Raw genomic sequence first — 21,212 nt, forward strand, 5'->3', positions numbered from 1 at the left:
TGGTGGCGGGTTTTAACGACACATTTATATATTTACACGATCTAACCCAAAAACCTCTATTTTGGAAGTAGTGTAGTGGTTAGCACACTGTGCAACAAACCGGGCAACCCCAGTTTGATTCCTGTTTGCGGCTAATGGATTAGCTAGGATTGGAATCTTTCCTCTCCTACCAATACCGAGGGGAAATCTGTCAAACGAGCTCCCTAGCTCATCGGATTACTCCAGTCGAAATGAAGATTCTGATAAATAGATTTTCTGATTCTGAAATGAGTGACGTTCAGTCCTGTGACTTGCAGATGCTATGGCTGCGTTGGTTTCCACTCCTGATCTTGCCAGAATCCTGTTCTCCCCAGATTGAGTGAGGAGCTCGCAGATCCTTGAAAAATCTGGACAGTCCAAATGAGCTTCTCTAGCAGGTGTGCATGCGTTAGCTGGGTCATGTTTTATTTGCAGCCACTGCATGCCCGACCAGCTACTGTTCAGCTGGGTAGAATGGACTAAACGTGCACTGCATCGGCTAGGGAGAAGACGGGCTGCTGTGGTTTAGGAGAATATGGAGCTGATTGGTTAGCCAACGACTGGTATCAGCGGTGTCAAGATGGGTATCTGTGGTGGAGGCTCGTGATAGACGCTACTGGGCAGTTGGATGCAGTTTCCATTGACTGGCAATTTCAGGGTCTTCATTTGCCTCTGCAGGAGGCTGGTGAAAGATGCTACTGAGCTATCAGCTGCAGCCACCCTCCAGCAACACCTTTGAGGAGCAGTGCTCACAACAATGAGCAGAGTATCATGTGACTACAACTTTAAATTCGCTCTGTGGAAGACAAAAAAATGCTTTCACATGGTGCCATAGAGACAATAACATTGATGCATGGAATCAACCTTGCACCGTTCAACTGCAAGGGTTTACTGATGGCGTTCATGCGGTTTGTCCGTTGTGTGCAGGCTTATTTGAGGAGGGTGGAATGCGCCCGCCGGTCCCGTTCCTACGCGTGTCCCCTCCAGAGGCCGACCTCAACTCAAGCTCGGAGCACGCGCGCTTTGACTGGCCACGGTACAGCTCGGGTTCATGGGGTCACGGGTCATGGGGTTTTGGGGTCGGGAGTGCAAAAAGAGGAAAAATTACACCATGAGATTAACACAGCAGTAAATGGACGTATTGGCGGTACACCGGTGCAGCCTAACAACACATTGGTTATCATAAAACAGTGACGATGCCGCTGTTGCCCTTGAGTGAGCTGCAGGACTCTCCATCATATGTTGTCTCAGATTCAGCAGCTGCTTTCCCATTTTAACATATGATGACACCACGAGTCGTAATCTTTTGATGCCACCGTCCACGAAGAAATGAATGCGGAAATGAACGAGGAACCGTCTGACCAAGTTCAGGGCACAAGGAGTCAAATCTGCCTTTGAACACGGAGCAGCCAATCATCATCAGGCTTGGTGCTGCTATACGGCAACAGACTCTTCGTGTTCAGCCGCTCACATAGCGTTCGTCTTCCGACTGCTTCGACATCACGAGAACTGATTTTAATTCGCACCATCACCACCCCACAACATTTTCTGACCGGGGTTGCGAATTGCGGGAAAATAAATCATTATTGCGCAAAAATTTGCTGCTTTTTTTCATACCACGCACCACCGGTGTGCCGCCAATACGTTCAAATGTCATTCTTGTCTAATTTTCTTTCTGTCCTTCCAGCAAACACTTCAGTCTGATATGGCTCAAACATATTAGTTGAACAATTTGATCCATGGTTGGTAATGGAGATATTGGCACATCTTTGCGAACAAATTGGATTAAAAAAAATATCATTAGTTGACACGTGAATCTGTCCCCAATGTCCTCTCCCTGTTCAAATGAACAATGGGGCAGCACTTATCTTTGTTATAGAGGCGTTGACCTAGTGGTGGAAAGTCTGCCTTGTATGATGAACTTCTTTCCCACGGTACGTCGCTAACCATGCTAATGATTTGAAAGTGCATAGCTCCAGTGACTTCCTAATATTGGAAGGAAGAGTGTTCCTGATAGCCGCAGAAGTGCATCTGAAAGCGTGCGATGTAGTAACCATCCTTCTCATGAGTTGACTCGGTAGATTTTTAAGGGAGTATTGTTCCAGTTGCAGGATAGGGGCAACTGCACTGCCATATAATCCATGACAATCTTGATTTGATGCTTTCGTGACTGCAGGAATCCATACTCTTTGGTTCATTCGGTAAAGTCACGTAGGTATAAAATGAAATAAATCACAACGTTATGATCGCAACACAAGCGGTCGTCCTCAGGTGGAATTTTTTTTGTATCCAGCAGTGGAACTGCTGAACCAGCAAGAGAGCTGTTACAACAAGGTTCAGCAGTTGTGTTAATGGGGGCATGATACTCTTATGCGGCGACGGAAGCTCATTCATGTTAATCTTCCTCCCTAATCCCGCTCTCCCTAATCTCCCCCATTAACACAACTGACGTGCTTGCGTCCGTGGATGGAATTCCTTTCCAGCTCAGACCCCGCTTGCTTGCCCATCGCCACATATATACAGTGAGGGAAAAAAGTATATGATCCCCTGCTGATTTTGTACGTTTGCCCACTGATAAAGAAATGATCAACCTACCATTAAATTATAGACTGATCATTTCTTTGTCAGTGGGCAAACGTACAAAATCAGCAGGGGATCATATACTTTTTTCCCCTTACTGTAACCTCCTTGTTGTAACAGCTCTCTCGCTGGTTCAGCAGTTCCACTGCTGGATTATATTTTTTCCGCCTGAGGACGACCGCTTGTGTTGCGATCGAAACGTCGTGATTTATTTTATTTATACCTACGTGACTTTCCCGAAAGAACTAAATACATGACAAGTACAACAGAAAATGTTTGCGTGTACAAAGAAGACGTGAATGTAACGATGAGAACCACTTTGTGGGCTGCCTTCCCGCACCTCAGGGGGTGTCACCCGTGATAAGCCACTTTCATCTCATCTCCAACATGTTTTAAAGTGTACCCCCAGTGGCAGCTGTTCCTGTACAGCACCAAGTGACTGGGATACGAGTCCAACAATAGGGGGAGATAATTTTTTTTTTGTGCACAGGTAAAACCCATTGGACAATAAATCCTCTTTTTCGATGGGGACCTGGTTACGGAAACCTGGTTAGCATTATAAAACAAAAACAACGGTACACGGTCAGGTTGTGAATGACAAGGTCGTGCATCAACTCGGTACAACCAGAACGAAGAATACAAGGCTGGTAGAATGCCTCACATGCACAAAATATTTGGTGCCAAACAGATTTCGGTGGGGTGATTTACAGGTCATATTTTTTCTTGGTAAATTTTGACCATGACACCGGCACACGATCATCTACTCATTTCAAATGAAGTCATGGGACCGTTGACGTCCACCATTAAGCAGAGTGAGTAGTGTATTTATGTTTAATACACACTGCATTAATAGCCTGGGCAGGCTGCCGGATTCAAACCGCGCTACAGCCGGGCCACAATTAGATGAAACTCGAGATGGGTGAGGCTGACCAGGGGGAGCAGTAGTGTAATGGTTAGCGCGCTCTACAACAAACCCAGAGACCTGAGTCCGATTCCTGCTCACGGTCAACAACAGTGACTATTATCTGAATTGGTCATAGGCCTCCCCTAGGTGAACTTAGACTCAAATTAGTACCTGGTGTGATGTATAAACATTGCCACGAGGGAGACAAAGGCGGCCGAACGTGGTGATGGCCACCCACCCCCATGCGTGTCGTTTCGGCCTTCGTAGGGTGCTACTTGCTAACAGCACTTGCCGCAACAGTCTGTCAAGGCTATGCGGGGGATCTTTGTACGTGTGTGAGTGTGTATGCAGGGATGCTACTGCGCAGTTTACAGGCAGCCGCCTTCCTCCACCACCAGCGGAGGAGGGCGGAGGAGCGGCACTCACAACGAGCAGAGCATCAGGCAGCTCGTGTCATAGATTAGGGTTAGGAATTAGGGGTGTGTGTTTATCATACGCCACAGTGCCGGCCTTCATCAGTGCTACTCACTACTAGCAGCACTTGCCTCCAACAGTCTGTGAAGTCTACTTGTGGGGATCTTTTTCTTTGGTGTGTGTCTCCCCCCCGCGCAGGGTGGTGCTGAGCGTGAACTCGCAGGCGGAGCGCTCCGTGCTGGAGCCGACTCTGGATATGGCCGACGAGCCCCCGCAGGGTTCCCTGGACGATGCCTGCACCCTCAACGGCTCCGCTGAGCCGTCACCGTTCTCCTCGCGCCGCGTCATGTTCGATAACGAGGAGGTGCGCCCTGCAGTGTGCCGTCGCCAGCACCTGCGAGACGCGCAGGGAGTGGCTGCCTCCGGTGCTGGCCAAAGACAAAGATCCCCCGTATAGCCTTAACAGACTGTAGGGGCAAATGCTGTTAACGGTACACGAGGGGGTGGGTGGCCAGCACCACGCCCGACCGCCTTTGTCTCCCCAGTGGCAATGTTTACACACTGCACCAGGTAATCATATCAGGCTGAGTCGACTTTGGGGAGGCCCAGGACCGGTTCAGATAATGGTCACTGGTGTTGGCCGTGAGTGGGAATCGAACCCGGGTCGCAGAGTTCAGAGCGCAGCGCGCTAACCGCTACACTACCGCTCCCCACACACACACACACATGAAGACAAAGATCCTCCATGTAGCCTTAACAGGCTATTGGGGCAAGTGCTGTTCGCGAGCACCTATGAAGGCCGGCACAGCACACGAGGGGGTGGGTGGCCAACAGTTTATGTTGGTGGTGCCATCTAATCAAAAAACCTTTATTATGAATTATTTGGACCCTTGTCTCAGTATGATTCCAAGTATGTATTTTTAGCTTCTTTCGCACCGTACGTAGCTAACCATGCTTTTTGGAGGTGCGGGGGGGGGACAACAAACTAAACACAAAAAAAGTAAAAAAAAAAAAATGAGTTTTCAATCTAGATGATGATTTAAAAGTGCACAGCTCCCAGTGGCTCCCTAATACTGGAAGGAAGAGCGTTCCAGACGACCGCAGAAGCGCATCCTAAAGCGCGCGATGCCGTGACCGTCTTTGTTCGATGGCCAGACAATATGTACTGCATGGCTCGAAGAGGAACATACTTGATCGGTGCATTCTGCCTGCTATGCCGTACGGTTCAGAAACGAGTGCTCATTATTAAAATAAATGGACAAAATATTGCAAAGTGCTCCAACAGTTAGGGAGCTATCCGTGCTTGAAATTGCGTGAAAGACAGAAAAAAAATTTGAACTGGGGAAATACATACGGGCTAAAATACACCATTCAATCTGTTGAGAAGTCTGTAAGTAGGCTTGAGCAGAACGCATCCGTGAGGACATCAGTCGAAGAGATGGAATGATGAAATCGTCTCTTGTGCACGTGCTTAGTGAATTATGACATCGCAGGATCATGAGAGATGGAGATGGCGGGAGCGAAGCCTTCATCCAGCAGTAGATTGATCACAGCTGATGTATTGTATGTGCGAGTTTACATGTCTTGGATCCGTGCTGATCGGTGTTCTCATGAGCCAAGAATGCTTGCTGCTGCTGCCATGTCTATCCCACAATGCACTCTTGAGATGCAGCAGTGATGTGACCTCAGCATTGCCCCCAGTAAAGGGGAGTTACAGTAGCGAGATGTTCAGTTTAACATGTAGGCTTTCGCGACTAATATTATTCATAATAAAGGTTTTTGGGTTGAATCGCGTTATTTATAAATGTGTCGTAACAATCCACCACCCGACACGGCCAATCAGCAAAAAAAGTGTCACGTTGACAAAAGACAAATAATTCATTACTTTAGCCCACAGGTGTGTTGAAGAGTCAATCCACAACATTTACAGTTTGAGTACGACGTTTTGCTGGTAAATACATCCAGCATCATCGGGCAGTTTGCCAGAATGGTAAAGCCCTCGCTTGCTCCCGGTTTTAAATAGAGCAGCAGGGTGACGTCATCATTTAACTCATATCAGGTGCAGTGATTTGAGGCGGAGGGGGGGGTATTGTAATTATATAATCGATTAGTAATCAGTCAATGGTTATGATTAGTAATGAGTTGTAGATTAGTAATTGTGTGTTAGTGATTATATGCTATGTTAGTAATCCGTTAATTAGTATGTGTTTCCCCTATAAGGAATTGTAATGTGCATTCATATTATTAGCTCCCTCGGCAAAGCCACGCTGAAGGGAAACAACAAAACAACAAATATATATTTTATTATTTTATTGCTTCCCTCCAACGCGACTCCACCGAAAGAGCCAAGAACATGAATTACTGCAGTCACGAAAGCTTTAAATCAAAATGTAATGTGTATTATTTAATAATACGCTTCCAGGCCGCACTAAGCCTGTAGCTGTCAGAGCGATTAAAGTTATTTTTATTCCTCTCAATTTCAATGGATTCTATAATTAGTCTTATTATGAGCGAGATGTTAACTACCTCGTCTGGTTTACAGGAGATTGTGGGTTCGACCCTGATGCCTGCTGTGTATTTGGAGTTTGCATGTTCTCCTCATGGTCATGTGGATTTTTTTCCAGGTCCTCCAAGTTTTTCCCTCCACATTTATAAACATGCATTTAGAGTATTTGGCTGCCTTACGTTTCCACGTGATAAGCCACTTTGTTGAGCAATCATTTGTGGCCAGGTTGCTTTGGAAAAAGACCTATATAGCTCGGTGGGCCTTACCTGGTAAAATAAAAAATAGTTTAGTTTAGTAAAGCCTTGGCCTGCGTGTCCTGCATGCGTAGATGGTGATGCCGGGGGATGCTGCGGAAATGCTGGAGTTCCAGGAGAAGGCGATGGGTGACTCTCACTTCGTGCTGGAGCTCACGCTGCCCAACCTCAACGTGATGCTGCCCAGCAAAGCATTCTACGAGCGCCTCTACAACCGGTAGAGACGACACAGCGCGTGGCTCAGCGGAGGATGCAATGCAACAAGACAGACACTCCCCCTATCGTAGATGTGCCCGTGTGCCCGCGTGTCAGTGTGTCCACATATCCATATGCACGTGTGTCCACGTGTCGGTGTGCACGTGTGTCCACGTATCGGTGTGCCCATGTGCCCACGTGTCGTGTGTCGGGGTGCCCGTGTGTCTATGTGTGGGGAGCGATAGTGTAGCGGTTAGCGCGCTGCGCTATGGACCTGCCGACCCGGGTTCGATTCCCGCTCACGGCCAACACCAGTGACGATTATCTGAACCGGTCCCGGGCCTCCCCTAGGTCAACTCAGCCTCAAATGAGTACCTGGTGCGGTGTGTAAACATTGCCACTAGGGAGACAAAGGCGGTCGGGCGTGGTGCTGGCCACCCACCCCCTCGTGTACCGTTCCGGCCTTCATAGGTGCTCGCTAACAGCACTTGCCCCTACAGTCTGTTAAGGCTATATGGGAGATCTTTGTTTTGTCTTTGTGTGTCTATGTGTCCCTGTGCCATGTGGCCACATGTCCGTGTTCCTCTTTCTCCCTGTGCACATGCACACATGTGCCCGGGTGTCGGTCATGGGCACAGGGCAGCAGGAAAGGCTTCGTTGGCTGGATCATGTAGCCTGCATGCCCAGCCACCCACCGCATGCTCTAATAGCTTTTGTTTGGTCAGATAGAGGAGGCTAAACGGGCGTGGCACGGGCTAGAGAAAAGATGGACTGATATGGAGGATATGGAGGATGTGGAGCTGAGTGGACTTGCCAATGACCGGTACCAATGGTGTCAAGATCAGCCTCTGGAGGAGGTTTGTGAAGGACGCTACTGGGCAGTTGGAGGCAGTCGCCCTCCAACAACAACTGAGGGGGCAGAGGAGCCACCCTCACAACAATGAGAGGAGCGCCAGGAGGTTAAAACACAGCATGTTGGTACAGTAAGGGGCACAGGTGGTGTATCTACTTTTAATCTCAGTCAACCCATAGCATCTTGGGTTTGTCCCGTGACCTCCGGCAAGCGAGCCTTCAACACGTCACGTGGCCTCAAAGTGCACGTAGCCCAGCACAAGCGCCGCGGTGATGTCACCGCCACTTAATGGCGAATGACAGCGGTTGTCGACGTCGTTTTTGTTGTTGTCTATCGCCAGCATCAACAACAACCTGCTGCTGTGGGAGCCGGCGGCGCCGCTGCCGTTGGAGACGGTGGAGAGCGCGGTGCTGGGCCCCGGCGGGGGTGGCCCGCCGGGCCTGTCAGTGGCGAGCCAGCTCATCAGCTCCTCCTTCAATCACGACGCGTTCCTGCTCTGCAAGTCGGGCATGCACGACGGTACCCGCCGCGGCCACGGCCCCAGCGCTGGGGTCACGTTAACACTGTGGCACTGCCCCCTAGCCCAGATCTAAACACTCGGGCGGCAGTAGCCCAACTTACGTCTCTCCCCCTTTTACGTCGTCTCGCAAATACGCGGTCGCTTTATTTGCTTATTTAAATGGTGTTATTGGCGACACAGTGCCAATAACTATACGCTGATCGCCATTGGACGGGAAACAGAAACTCCGCGAAAGGCAACTTTGAATTCGGTGCGGCGGGACCGTGCATAGGTAATTGGACTCGCTGCCCCAGCCAAGTGGGGGACCACGCGCAGGGACATGAGGATTATTTACATGGGGAGGGAGAAGGGGAACGGGGAAAGGTAACTAACATATTGAAAAAAATCCAAGGGTGCGCCGTCGTCACTTTATTTTTAACACCACTGCCTGATTTGCATCGTCCTCAACCCCACACTTCCATCGCTGACAGCATCATCATCCGTCCTTTCTCCTATCCGTCGCATCTCAGCCTTCGCCTCCAACCTACCCTATTACATGAACTAATTAGCATCGCGTATGTACTGTAGAGCTGACCTGGCAGAGTCCCCTCACGTGCCTTGCCCGCGTTCCTCACACAGGTGACTCGGAGTCGGGCTCCGAGGACGACGATGACCTGGGGGGGTTTATGGGGGGGGGCGATGCCACGTGGCGTCACCCGCGACGGAGGAGAGCGGGCGGCATGGGTGGCCTGGGCCTCGTGGATGCCGGCGGAGCAGTGGGACCAGGAGGAGGTGGAGGAGGCGGCGGCGGTGGTCGTCGCAAGCAGAGTTTATTCTCCATGCTCGTCAACATCGGCCGCGGGCGTGTCACGGCACACACCGCCACCAAGGCGAGCGTGCGTGTGTGTACGTGGATAGGTTCGTGTGTGTCTGCGTGCGAGGGTGTGCGCGTGTTTTTGTGTTCGAATGTGTGCGTGTTTGAGTCTGGATAAGCATGTGAGCCTTTGTGTGTGTGCTTATTTTTTGTGTCTTGTGTGCACCTGTTTGGCTGGCAAAAACAACCTCCCAACCTGCTCGGTGGTTGCCAGTTCACAACACTGGTGTGCTGTGAGCAATCCCTTAGGGGGGAAACCTGATACTAATTGGCTGTTACCATCATGGCATGCTTGCAGCAGCCACAGCGGCCAATGATAGCTCTGAACGGGTGTGAGAGGGGCAGGTAACTCTCTACCTTCAACTAAATCGCGATAAAAACACGAAGAGCTCAAACTCGGCTTGTTCTGCAGGTAGCATTAGGAAACCACTGCACCTGACTATGTGGAATGTTTGAAGAGGGGAGAGGCTGCCAATCCTTTGTCAGGAGCTGGACCAGTACCACCTAGACCTCTGGAATACAGGAGGTCCAGTGGGCTGGTTCTCACTCCAATCACCATGAAGGGTGGACTCTACTCCACTTGGGGTGGAAAACTGCTAAACAACAGGGAGTTGCTCTTCTTCTGAACAAAGTAATGAAGGGGGCGTGGGAGCGTGGCGGCGAGGTGTGGGAAGCTGTGAGTGCCAGGCTGCTGTGGGTTTGCCTCCCAATCAACGGGATACGAGCACCATATTGGTCACGATACCCATCAGTGGAGGGATGCAGACAAGGCTAATGAGTCTGATGCCTTCTATGTGTGTGTGTATATAGCAGTAGTGTAACTGTTATCGCGCTATGCTACAAACCCAGTGACCAGAGTTCAAGTCCCGCTCACGACCAACACCAGTGATGGTTATCTGAACTAGTCCTGGGCCTCCCCCTGGTCGACTCAGCCTCAAATGAGTACCTAGTGCGGCGTGAAACATCGCCACTCGGGAGATACAGGCGGCCGGGCGTGGCGCTGGCCACCCACCCCCTGGTGTGCCTTGCCGGTCTTCATAGGTGCTTACTTACAGCACTTGCCCCAACAGTCTGTTACAGGCTATATGGGGGATCTTTGTTTTTTTATTTGTGTTTGTGTTTATAGTGTGTATATATTGTGTTTGTATATATAGTATATATAATGTGTGTATTTAGTGTGTGTGCATATAGTATATATAGTGTTGACTTAAAGCGTTCGTGACTGCAGGAATTCATATTCTTTGGGTCTTTCGGTAAAGCCACGTAGATAGAAAAATAATAAAATTAATAATAAAATAACAATATCACGACGTTTCGATCGCAACACAAGCAATCGTCATCGGGTGAAAAATATAGCGGGAGAGCTGCTGAGGCATTCTTTCCTGCCTCAGCAGCTCTCCCACTATATTATTCACCTGATGACGATTGCTTGTGTTGCGATCGAAACGTCGTGATATTGTTATTATTTTTATTATTAATTTTATTATTTTTCTATCTACGTGGCTTTACCGAAAGACCCAAAGAATATATAGTGTTTGTGTGTATATATAGTATATATAGTGTGCGTATATAATGTGGTTGTATATTGTTTGTGTGCTGCGTCCTCCCCCAGGACGAGGAGGGCCGTGTGGCGTGTGGCCGGCACGGCGAGGTGAGCGTGGACGTGGAGGGCACCAGCGTGTTCAGCGTGGTGCAGCACGCCGGCCGGCCCGACTTGCGCTACGTGTGCATGCAGGCCAACCGCGTGGGCCTGCATCACCGTGGTACTTCCGCCCCCTCTCCTCGCCTCGCCCACCCGCCCCCTCGCTCACCCCCGGGGCTCGTGTCGGTCGTCGGAAGGAGCGCTAGACTCACGGTCGTAAGGTCACGAGGTCGGGGGGCGACTTTGTCCCGCAGACCTCTGCGGTTGTTAAAATGATGACCGTAAAATGAATCTTGACAGCTGTGAAGTGAGTGCGTGGGTTGACACGTGAACACGTGTCAATGATTCTTGTCCTACTCTCAATACCAGATGCTGAGAGAGACTGGTGCATGCTTTTATTTCATCGAGACTTGATTATTGCAATGCCCTGTTTAGTCGTGCTACTGGGAATGTTTTAAATCGGTTGCAGCTTGTCCAAAACTCTGCTGTCCGGGGTTTTGTATGGGGTGAGGAAATGTGGGCACATCACACCTACTCCTCGTTCCATGCCTTGGCTTCCAGTCAAATACAAAATTTTCTTTAAAGTTGTCCTGGCCTCCAAGGTCTTGAAAGAGTTAGGCTCCATTATATCTCGGTGATCTGCTGAAACCGTATACTCCTGTCCGGCAACTTTGATCCACCAAATCTGGGCACCTGAGTGTACCAAGGACAAATCTGCGTCCAATGGGTGATGCTCGAGCGTTCTGTAGTCAGTCACCTCGTTTGTGGAATGTCTGGCCCCAGTTCGTTAGGGATGCTCCGTCAGTCGAGGTTTTTAGGGCTCGTCTGAAAACACGTTTATTTTCTCTTGCGTACCCGTCTGTGTTAGGTGGTTTTCCTCGTCGTTTTAATGTTGAGGGTTTTTACTGGGATTGTGTAGTAAAGCGCTGTGAGTTCTTGTGTGAATGATGCTATACTGAACTGAGTTTTACCTACTATTCGAGCTTGGGGCACCTCTACAGCAAAGGGGCATTTGGAACCCTCAATTACAATTCCCTGACTTGTAGCCAACATCCAGAATTGGAGATAAATTTATATTTTATTTAAATAAGTATATGCTTCCAAATTGTACGGATAAAATATTACAGATGATTAAATATGACAGCGCCCTTTTTGGATTTGGCCACATAGTGATCTAGCCACGTGTTTTGTTGTAAGATCCTCCGCCATCCAGCATAGCCAAACACATTAAATTGTCAGTTTAACACGTAGGCTTTCGCGACCAATATTATTCATAATAAAGGTTTTTGGGTTAGATCGCGTTTATTTATAAATGTGTCGTAACCCTCCACCACCCGACACGGCCAATCAGCAAAAAAAGTGTCACGTTGACAAAAGACAAATAATTCGCTACTTCAGCCCACCGGTGTGTTGAAGAGTTAATCCACATTTACAGTTTGAGTACGACGTTTCGCTGGTAAATACATCCAGCATCATCAAGCAATTCGCCAGAATGGTAAAGCCCTCGCTTGCTCCCGGTTTTTATATAGAGCAGCAGGGTGACGTCATCACTTAACTCATATCAGGTGCATTGATTAGAGGCGGAGGGGGGGGTATTGTAATTATATAATCGATTAGTAATCAGTCTTTGGTTATGATTAGTAATGAGTTGTAGATTAGTAATTCTTTAAATGTAATGTGTATTAAAGACACACTACGACAGAATGGCTACAATAATGCTCAAATTAACAGAGCACTGAATGCCAAATCACGATCGCAAAGCAATACTACTGAAAGCGACCAGATTGTTAAAACAATAAAAATTCCATATATCTCCGGAGCAACTGACAAATTAGCCCGTGTTCTGCAAAAGCAAAACATTACAGTAAGATTTGGTACAGTACACAAAATTCAAAAACTAGTATCTTGCACTAAAGATGCATTACCTGAACTATCAACAGAAGGTGTATATCGGATTAATTGTTCATGTGGCAGCTGCTACATTGGGCAGACGGGACGTAACATCAGCTTAAGACTAAAAGAACATCAGAGAAATATTAAATTATCTCAAACACAACTGTCGGCAGTGGCAGAACATGCTTGTCAACAAGGACACTCAATTGATTTTGACAATGTTGCAGTGGTGTGTAAAACGAATTATTACTGGCAAAGACTAATTAGAGAATCCATTGAAATTGAGAGGAACAAGAATAACTTTAATTGCTCTGACAGCTACCGGCTTAGTGCGGCCTGGAAGCGTATTATTAAATAATACACATTACATTTAAAGAATTACTAATCTACAACTCATTACTAATCCTAACCAATGACTGATTACTAATCGATTATATAATTACAATACCCCCCCTCCGCCTCTAATCAATGCACCTGATATGAGTTAAGTGATGACGTCACCCTGCTGCTCTATATAAAAACCGGGAGCAAGTGAGGGCTTTACCATTCTGGCGAATTGCTTGATGATGCTGGATGTATTTACCAGCGAAACGTCGTACTCAAACTGTAAATGTGGATTAACTCTTCAACACACCGGTGGGCTGAAGTAGCTAATTATTTGTCTTTTGTCAACGTGACACTTTTTTTGCTGATTGGCCGTGTCGGGTGGTGGAGGGTTACGACACATTTATAAATAAACGCGATCTAACCCAAAAACCTTTATTATGGACATTAAATTGTCACGTCTATAAGCATGTAGCGAGCACATTATCATTGTTTCAGCTCACTGGTAAGTTGAGGAATAATTCTCACAACCAAATTGACAGATGGGGTACAAATTTTCACTTGAAACTGCGTCACGCGTCTTCAGGTAGAAAATAGGAAGTCAGTGTTGGCTGCGAATTACTTCCATATTTCCCGTACCCCCCCCCCTCCCAGCCAGCGTAGAGAATACCCAGAACCCCCCTCGCGGCAGAATGGAAGCCGCCCCACGCTCACCACCTCCAGGCATGGAGCAGACCATCTACCGCTCAGAGGAGGGGGTGTTGGGGCGTGCCACAGGACCAGTGGGCACTGGCGGTGACTCTCTGAACATGCTGGCCCTGGCCATCAAGATCAGCGCTGACCCCAATATGGAGAAGCTGAAGGTGCGAGTCGTGTGCACTTGCATGCGAGCACACACCTGTAGCACACTGATGCCGCAAACAAACACAGGTATCCATCCCCCTTAACAGACTTTTCGGGCAAGTGCTGTTAGCAGCGGCTTTTCGCTAGTCATCAAAAAAAGTTGGTCACCGTGTCACGTGCTTTCAGATGCGCTTCTGCGGCCTTCTGGAATGCTCTTCCCACCGAGAATAGGAAGCCACAGGAGCTATGCACTTTTAAATCATCTAGATTAAAAACAAATATTTTTAGAACTGCTTTTTGTGTTTTTTTTTCCCTTCCTCTGCACCTCCGATTAGCACGGTTGGCTACGTACAGTGCGAAAGAAGTTCAACATAAGTGCATATGAAGGCCGGCATTACCACGCCAGTGGCGATGTTTACACACCACACCAGGTAGTCACTTGAGGCTGAGTCGACCTAGGGAGAGGCCCAGGACTGGTTCAGTTAATTGTCACTTGTGGCCGGATGTTAAAACACCGAATAGATACCTATTGCAAGGCATCAAGTATGCATGTGTTCAACATCTTAACACCTGTTTTATTTCCAGAAAGGGTAAAGCATATACTTATTTTGTTCATCATTTTTTACACTTGCAGCACACACAGCACACACATACATTTGGCACACACATGCATACGTACATACTTACACACATGAACCATTTGGTTTGAGCACCTAATAAAAATGGCATGACACACTCATGATGATTGCTGGTTGTGATGATGACGATGATGGTTTTGATAATGATGAGATGAATCATATTAATGGTGGTCATGATGACGTTCATGATGATGGTGTTGATGATGTTAATGGTCGTGATGATGACGGTGTATGCAGGAGTTCTTGGTAGCCGTGGGGCTGCGTGGAGCCACTCTGCGCTACCGTCCGTCGCTCGCCGGGCAGAGCTGGCACGAGCAGGTGGAGTCACTCGCACGCAGAGGCCCAGACACAGAGATGGACGCAGACGGTGATAATGATTTACTGATGTTGATTTGTGTTTCTGATAGAGCGCCCTGCGACGTGCTAGGGTGGCTTAGAGTGCATTACATCTGACACCTCATCTCTAATGTTTTAAAGGGTTACCGCCAGCACCTGGCCTGCAAACGGGGCACAATCTGGCAGTAGGACGATGATCCCTGCTATGTGTAATCCCAATTGGGTAAATTCCGGACGATGTTTTAGTTAAAAAATTGGTCCCTGATGCTGGTCCAGAATACCTTGCGCTTGTGAATGCGTCAGGGGATCTTTAACGTCCACTGCGAAGCAGATGGCACATAGTATTATCATGGTTATTACACCCCTATTATTATTACACCCGTGATAACCACCTGAACTAACCATGGGCGTCCACTGGATTCGAACCGTGAACGTCTGCAGCAAGAGGGGTGGGTGGCCAGCACCACGGCCGACCGCCTTTGTCTCCCCAGTGACGATGTTTACACACCGCACCAGTCACTTATTTGTAACTGAGTCAACCTAGGGGAAGCCCAGGACCGGTTTAGATAATCGTCACTGGTGTTGGTCGTGAGCGAGAATCGAACTCGTGTCACCTGGTTTGCAGTGCAGCACGCTAACCGCTACACTACCGCTCCACTCTATACTGACACACAGACACGCATGCACAGACATGCACCCACACACCCATACACAGGCACAGGGCAGCGAGTCTCGCGCGTTGCCCAATGTCTCGACACCAACGTGGCAGTCGGTCACCGCGGCGAGGTTTTCGTGGCCGCTCGGTCCCCAACGCCCGCCGGGCCCGGGCGGAGCGAGCGGTTAGCGCCGCTGCCTCCGCGGCCCCCCGCTGCTCGCGTGCCGCTACCGACCGGGAGACTCGAGCAGGCGCTGTGCGTGCGGCGCTGTGTCACGCGCGGTGCAGGTGCTGGACTTCCTGGACGTGCGGGATGAGACGGTGCTGGGCTACTCGGCACCCGACGTCATCACGGTGCTGCACGCGCACCTGTGGAGTTGCGCCGTGGACTACAGGTGAAGATGCACCTAACCTTTGAGTGTGTGTGCATGTGTGCCTGAGCGTGTGTGCGTCTGCGTGTGTGCATGTAGAGAGCGGTAGTGTAGAGGGAAGCGCACTGCGCTATAAACCCGGCGACCCGAGTTCGATTCCCGCTCATGGCCAATACCAGCGACGATTATTTGAGCCAGTCCTGGCCCTGCTCTAAGTCGACACAAATTAGTACCTGGTGTTGTGCGTAAAATCATCGCCACTGAGGAGCAAAGATAGCCAGGAGTGGTGCTCGTCACCCACCCCCTCGTGTACAATGCCGGCCTTCATAGGTTCTCGCTAACAGCACTTGTCCCTACAGTCTGTTAAGGCTACACGGGGATCTTTGTTTTTGTATACAATTAATGCAAACAGTAGGGGGCGGATGTGGAGTGGTTGGCACATTCATCTATGAACCCGGCGACTTGGGTTTGATTTCTTATCATGGGGAAATATGAGTGGCAAGCGACATTTGAACTGAACTTGGGCCTAACCTAGGTCATCTCAGCCAAAATGAGTATCTGCTGCGGTGCTTGTCCCACTGTTTTATACAACAGTTTGAAGTCGAGTTGCATGTGGGTGCTGTCTGTAGACCCACATAGCCGTGTGGTTGCATTGTGTGTGTGTGTGTGTGTTTATTGATTTGTCTTTTCCTACACAGGCCCCAGTACCTTCCTCTCCGGGCGATGATCACGGCTGAGACGTTTAGCGTTTCCAGCAACATCATCGTCGACACATCTACCTCGTTACTACGGTAAACCTGTTGAGCTCCGTCTTCCCCTCCCCGCTCTGTCCTCCTGCTTCACGTGCCCTGTCACTACGTGTCACAATATGTCACAGCGCGTAACAACTTCCCGCTCGCTCACTTCGTTGCTCAACGCGACGTCAAGCGGCTCCCAGCGTGCACCACCGCATGTTGCAACGCATCCGGGGCCATGGCATGCCTTCCACATCAATGGAGGAGCGGTGGGGGGGACTCCAATGTGGTTAACATCTTGGAGGCGAGATGTTAGCTACCTCGCCTGGTATAGGGAGAGCATGGGTTTGATCCTGACCCTGATGCCTGTACAATTTGGAGTTTGTATGTTCTCTTCATGGTCGCTTGGATTTTTTCCAGGTCCTCTCGTTTTTTCCTTCCACGTTTAGAAACGTGCGTTTAGAGTATTTGGTCGCTATAAATTTCCACATGATAAGCCACTTCATTGAGCTTCCATTTGTGGCCAGGTCACTTCTCAAAAGAGGTATACAGCTCGGTGGGTGTTACCTTGTAAAATAAAATTGTGTTATAGTTTTAGTGTTTATCTTATCGTTAATAAAACTTGAAACTTGTGTTGGACATCTCACATACAAAAAATAATACCAGCTGTGCGATGGACAGTAGTGTCCTTTTAACCGAGTGAACGAAACCTAATGAGAGGTGTCTGGTACCGTGGGGCCCATATGGGCGTTGGTCTTGGCAGGTTCATCATCGACGACTCGGCGCTCTACCTCTCGGAAAAGATCAACGCCTCCTCTGTGGACCTCCGAAAAAGTAAGCGGAGAACCAGAGATGGCAACGGCAGCAGCACGCGGAACCAGGGGCTCGTAACGGTGGCCGTCGCAGCTCTCGTAGACTCTTAACACGGCGAGTGCTGCACACTGGCAATGTTACCGCTCTCTCTTGTGAGAAGATAGCCACAACGAAGTGGTCGGGTGGCTCCCTGAGCTCATAATGGCCCTGTTAGTGCCGCTGCTTTAACATTGCTTTTCGTGTTGGCTGCGTGCGGTGCGAAAGAAGTTCAACATACTTTTCTGAGCTCCCGGCTCTAAAATAAATTTATTGAAATTGTTCTCGCGGTGTCTGTTCGTCCGATGAAGGGTTGTTTTTGTTCGCAACTCTCAAGAGCGAGAGGCGTAACGTCACGCACCGTCAGTTCGCGGACTTTACCGTCCACTCGCTTTGGCAGTTCCGGCAGCGCTGGAGTGCGAGCGGCTTAACGAGCGGACGCCCCTTGTCTCGTGTCTCAGACTACGTGTGCGTGCTGGACATGGGCCTCCTGGAGCTCCAGATCACCACCAGGAGCCCCTCCAAGGACTCCGCCACCATGGTTTGTGCGTGCAGTCACGGGGATCCCCCGAGTTCCCCTGAGGTTTTGCAAGTTACGTCACCCAAGGACAGCTGTGGCATTTCCAAAGTGTCGTACTCTGATACCCAAATCTTTTTGCGATGGAATGTGTTTTATGTTTATTTTTGGGATGCTGCCACGGTACGATGGTTTGCACGCTGAACCTGCAATCCAGAGGTTGCCGGTTTCATCTGGATAAGTTTATTAAATTTACCTTGGCCTCTGTTCACCCGTCAGTGTAAATGGGTACACTCCAGTTAGTTGCAAGTTGCGTGTGCTGGAGTAAATTGTGTGCACTTTCGCCTTTTCCAAGAAATTTGGCCAGCATCGAAGAGTAGGCCAAAAATACCATCTCGAGGGTATTTGTATCTGTATATTATAGTATGTGCTTGCATGCATAGTGATTATCGCGCTGCGCTACGAACCCGGCGACCCGAGTTCAATTCTGCTCACGGTTAACATCACTGACAAGTAGTTCAACCGGTCCCCTAGGTTGACTCAGCCTTTAATATTAGGTACTTGGGTGCAGCGTCCAAACAATACCAATGGGAAGGCAAGGTGGCGGCCAGGCGTGGTTCTAGCCACACCTCCCCCATCGTGTGCCGTACCGGCCTCCATAGGTGCTCGTTGACGACAACACTTGCTCCTACAGTCTGTTAAGGCTACACGGGGGGGATCATTGTCATTGGCCATGGGTTTGTCCGGTCTTAATAGGTGCTCTTTAATAGCACTTCTATGACGGCTGTGTGTCTGTGTGTGCGGGGGCTGGTTTCTAAAACACCTGCGCTGGAATAAGACGTGATTGCTGGCCATCCTACAATCCGAAGTTGGGTTTAGCCAGGCTGTTGAGGCTACATGTGGTGTCATTGTCGTTGGTTCTGTACGTGCGTGTGCAGACGCAGCCCAAGTTCGAGCTGTGCTGCTCCAACGACATCATCCACGTGCGCACGTGCGCCGACTCGTGCGCCGCTCTCATGAGGCTCATCCAGTATTTCGCCGGCGACGGGGACCTCGCCCCCCCACAGCGGCTGGAAGACCCCTCCGACCGGGCCCCCTCAAGCGTGCGTGTGTGCGTGCGTGTTTGTGGGCACGGGTATACGGGGAGCGGTGGCGCAGCAGTTTAGCGCCACTGCGCCACGGGCCCGGCGGCCCGAGTTCGATTCCCGCTCACTACCAACACCAGTGACAAATTTCTGAACCGGTCCTGGGCTTCCCCGAGATTGACTCAGCCTGAAATGAGTACCTGGTGCAGTGTGTAAACATTAGCGCGGGGGGAGACGAAGGCGGTCAGGCGTGGTGTTGGCCACCCACCCCTCGTGTGCTGTGCCAGCTTTCATATGTGCTCGCTAACAGAACTTGCCCCAACAGTCTATTACAGGCTATATGGGGTGGGGGGGGGGGGTCTTTGTCATCAGGCATGGGTATTCCCGGTCTTAATAGGTGCTTGTTAATAGCACTTGTATGGCGACTATATGTCTGTGTGTGCAAGGGCTGATTTCTGGAACACCTTCGCTGGATTAAAACGCGATTGCTGGCTTGCCGACAATCCACCGTGGGTTTAGCCAGGCTGGATGCTCGAGAAACCTTAGTCAATGTACCATCTGAGGGATCCTCCAGCAGGCGAGGATGTGGTGGCTGGGTCATGTCGTTCGCATGTGTTCTTGTTTGAGGGGTTAAACACACCGAGGGTGCTCTAGAGGGAGCTACGCAAGCATGGCACGGCTCTGGTTAGACACTGCCTCACCAACACTTACTTTACCTGGAATGGAACATTCTTCAAACAAGTTGAAGGTACCCAAATGAGTTATCCCTTATCTCCAGTTGTAGCCACTGTTTTCATGGAAAAAATTGAGACAGATGCCATCCAGGCATCCACTCTACGTCCGTCCTTGTTTAAGATGTACGGAGATGACACGTTCGTCATCTGGCAATGGCCTACCAGCTCTGAACCAATTCCTTAACCACATCAATTTCATACACCCAGTCATAAAATTCACCATGGAGGTGGAAAAGGATGGCAAGTTACCATTCTTGGATGTTTTAATCGAAAAGAGACCAGATGGCTCAATGGGACACTGTCTACAGGAAAGCCACCCATACGGATACCTACCTAAAACCTGACTTCCACCACCATCCATCCCAGAAGAATTTCCTCATCAAAACTCTACACCATAGAGCTCGATGTATTTCTGACCATCACCACCTAGCCAGTGAACTGGAACACATACACCAAGCCCTCAAGATGAATGGATATTCAGACTACACAATCTGTAAAGCTATCACCCCAGCCGTTGGGAAAGAACCATCTGAGGACCCAATCAAAACTATCACCTTGCCATACATAGCAGGGGTCACCAAAAAGATTTCCAAAATCATGAGCAAACACAAGATCCAGGTTCGATTTAACACAGTACATAAAATTCGTGATCTGATCCCATCTGTGAAGGATGTGATCCCTGACATGCAATACCCCAGTGTCTACAAACTAAGCTGTTGCTGCGGCAGTAGTTATATTGGGGAAACTCGGCGACATGTCTCGGACTGTGTTCGTGAACATAAGGCAAATCTGAAACACGGTAGGACCAATACCTCAGCCGTGGCTAATCATTGTCTTAATGCGGTGAGCTCACACGAAATTGATTTCTCCAAGGCGAAGGTACTCTGCAAACCCACTGCCTATCAACAAGGAATCGTTCATGAAGCCATCCAGATATATAGACACAGACACAATTTCAACCAAGAAGATGGGTACAAATTGAGCAATCATTGGAAGGACGTTATTAACCAGTATGAGTCAACTGGCTGATATTTCCATCCTACCTTCTGATGTTAGCAGTTCACACTAACACAGCTGTCGTTGCTCGTGTCCTCGAGGTGGTGGCGGCTCTGCGATCTTACATTGACATGCTAATCTCTGATTTTACATTAACCTGTTAAATGTCTCACACTAACACAGCCGCCATTGCTCATGTCCTCGATGTGGCGGCTCTGCGATCTTACATTGACCTGCTAATCTCTGATTTTACATTAACAGGTTAAACGTCTCACACTAACACAGCCCCCATTGCTCGTGTCCTCGAGGTGGCGGCGGCTCTGCGATCTTACATTGACATGCTAATCTCTCACAATACAATGGCCACCTCCGCACCCTCGTCATGGAGGTAGCTCTCCGATCTTACATTGACATGCAAATTTTTTACTTTACCATCACTAGGCCCGCCCACTTCGTTTATGACCCTTGGGCTACACCCATTTCAAACCTTTAAAACAA

At 49.2% G+C, this 21,212-nt stretch overlaps 1 protein-coding gene across 1 annotated transcript in view; it reads left to right on the forward strand.

Annotated features, from left to right (window-relative positions):
* Nucleotides 1–21,212, forward strand: part of ATG2B (autophagy related 2B) — a 78,185-nt gene that overhangs the window by 32,351 nt on the left and 24,622 nt on the right. Inside the window, exons 16-28 of the mRNA XM_032956214.2 lie at nt 946–1,054; nt 4,115–4,280; nt 6,751–6,893; nt 8,065–8,243; nt 8,863–9,113; nt 10,710–10,860; nt 13,611–13,819; nt 14,675–14,755; nt 15,717–15,823; nt 16,498–16,590; nt 17,297–17,367; nt 17,844–17,923; nt 18,838–19,002. Of these exons, the coding sequence (XP_032812105.2) occupies nt 946–1,054; nt 4,115–4,280; nt 6,751–6,893; nt 8,065–8,243; nt 8,863–9,113; nt 10,710–10,860; nt 13,611–13,819; nt 14,675–14,755; nt 15,717–15,823; nt 16,498–16,590; nt 17,297–17,367; nt 17,844–17,923; nt 18,838–19,002 (1,805 nt within the window). The remainder of the gene's footprint in view (nt 1–945; nt 1,055–4,114; nt 4,281–6,750; nt 6,894–8,064; nt 8,244–8,862; nt 9,114–10,709; nt 10,861–13,610; nt 13,820–14,674; nt 14,756–15,716; nt 15,824–16,497; nt 16,591–17,296; nt 17,368–17,843; nt 17,924–18,837; nt 19,003–21,212) is intronic.

This window comes from Petromyzon marinus, chromosome 17, assembly GCF_048934315.1.
Source record: "Petromyzon marinus isolate PM22_M1 ecotype Great Lakes invasive population chromosome 17, UKy_Petmar_22M1.pri1.0, whole genome shotgun sequence".
Classification (NCBI taxonomy): domain Eukaryota; kingdom Metazoa; phylum Chordata; class Hyperoartia; order Petromyzontiformes; family Petromyzontidae; genus Petromyzon; species Petromyzon marinus.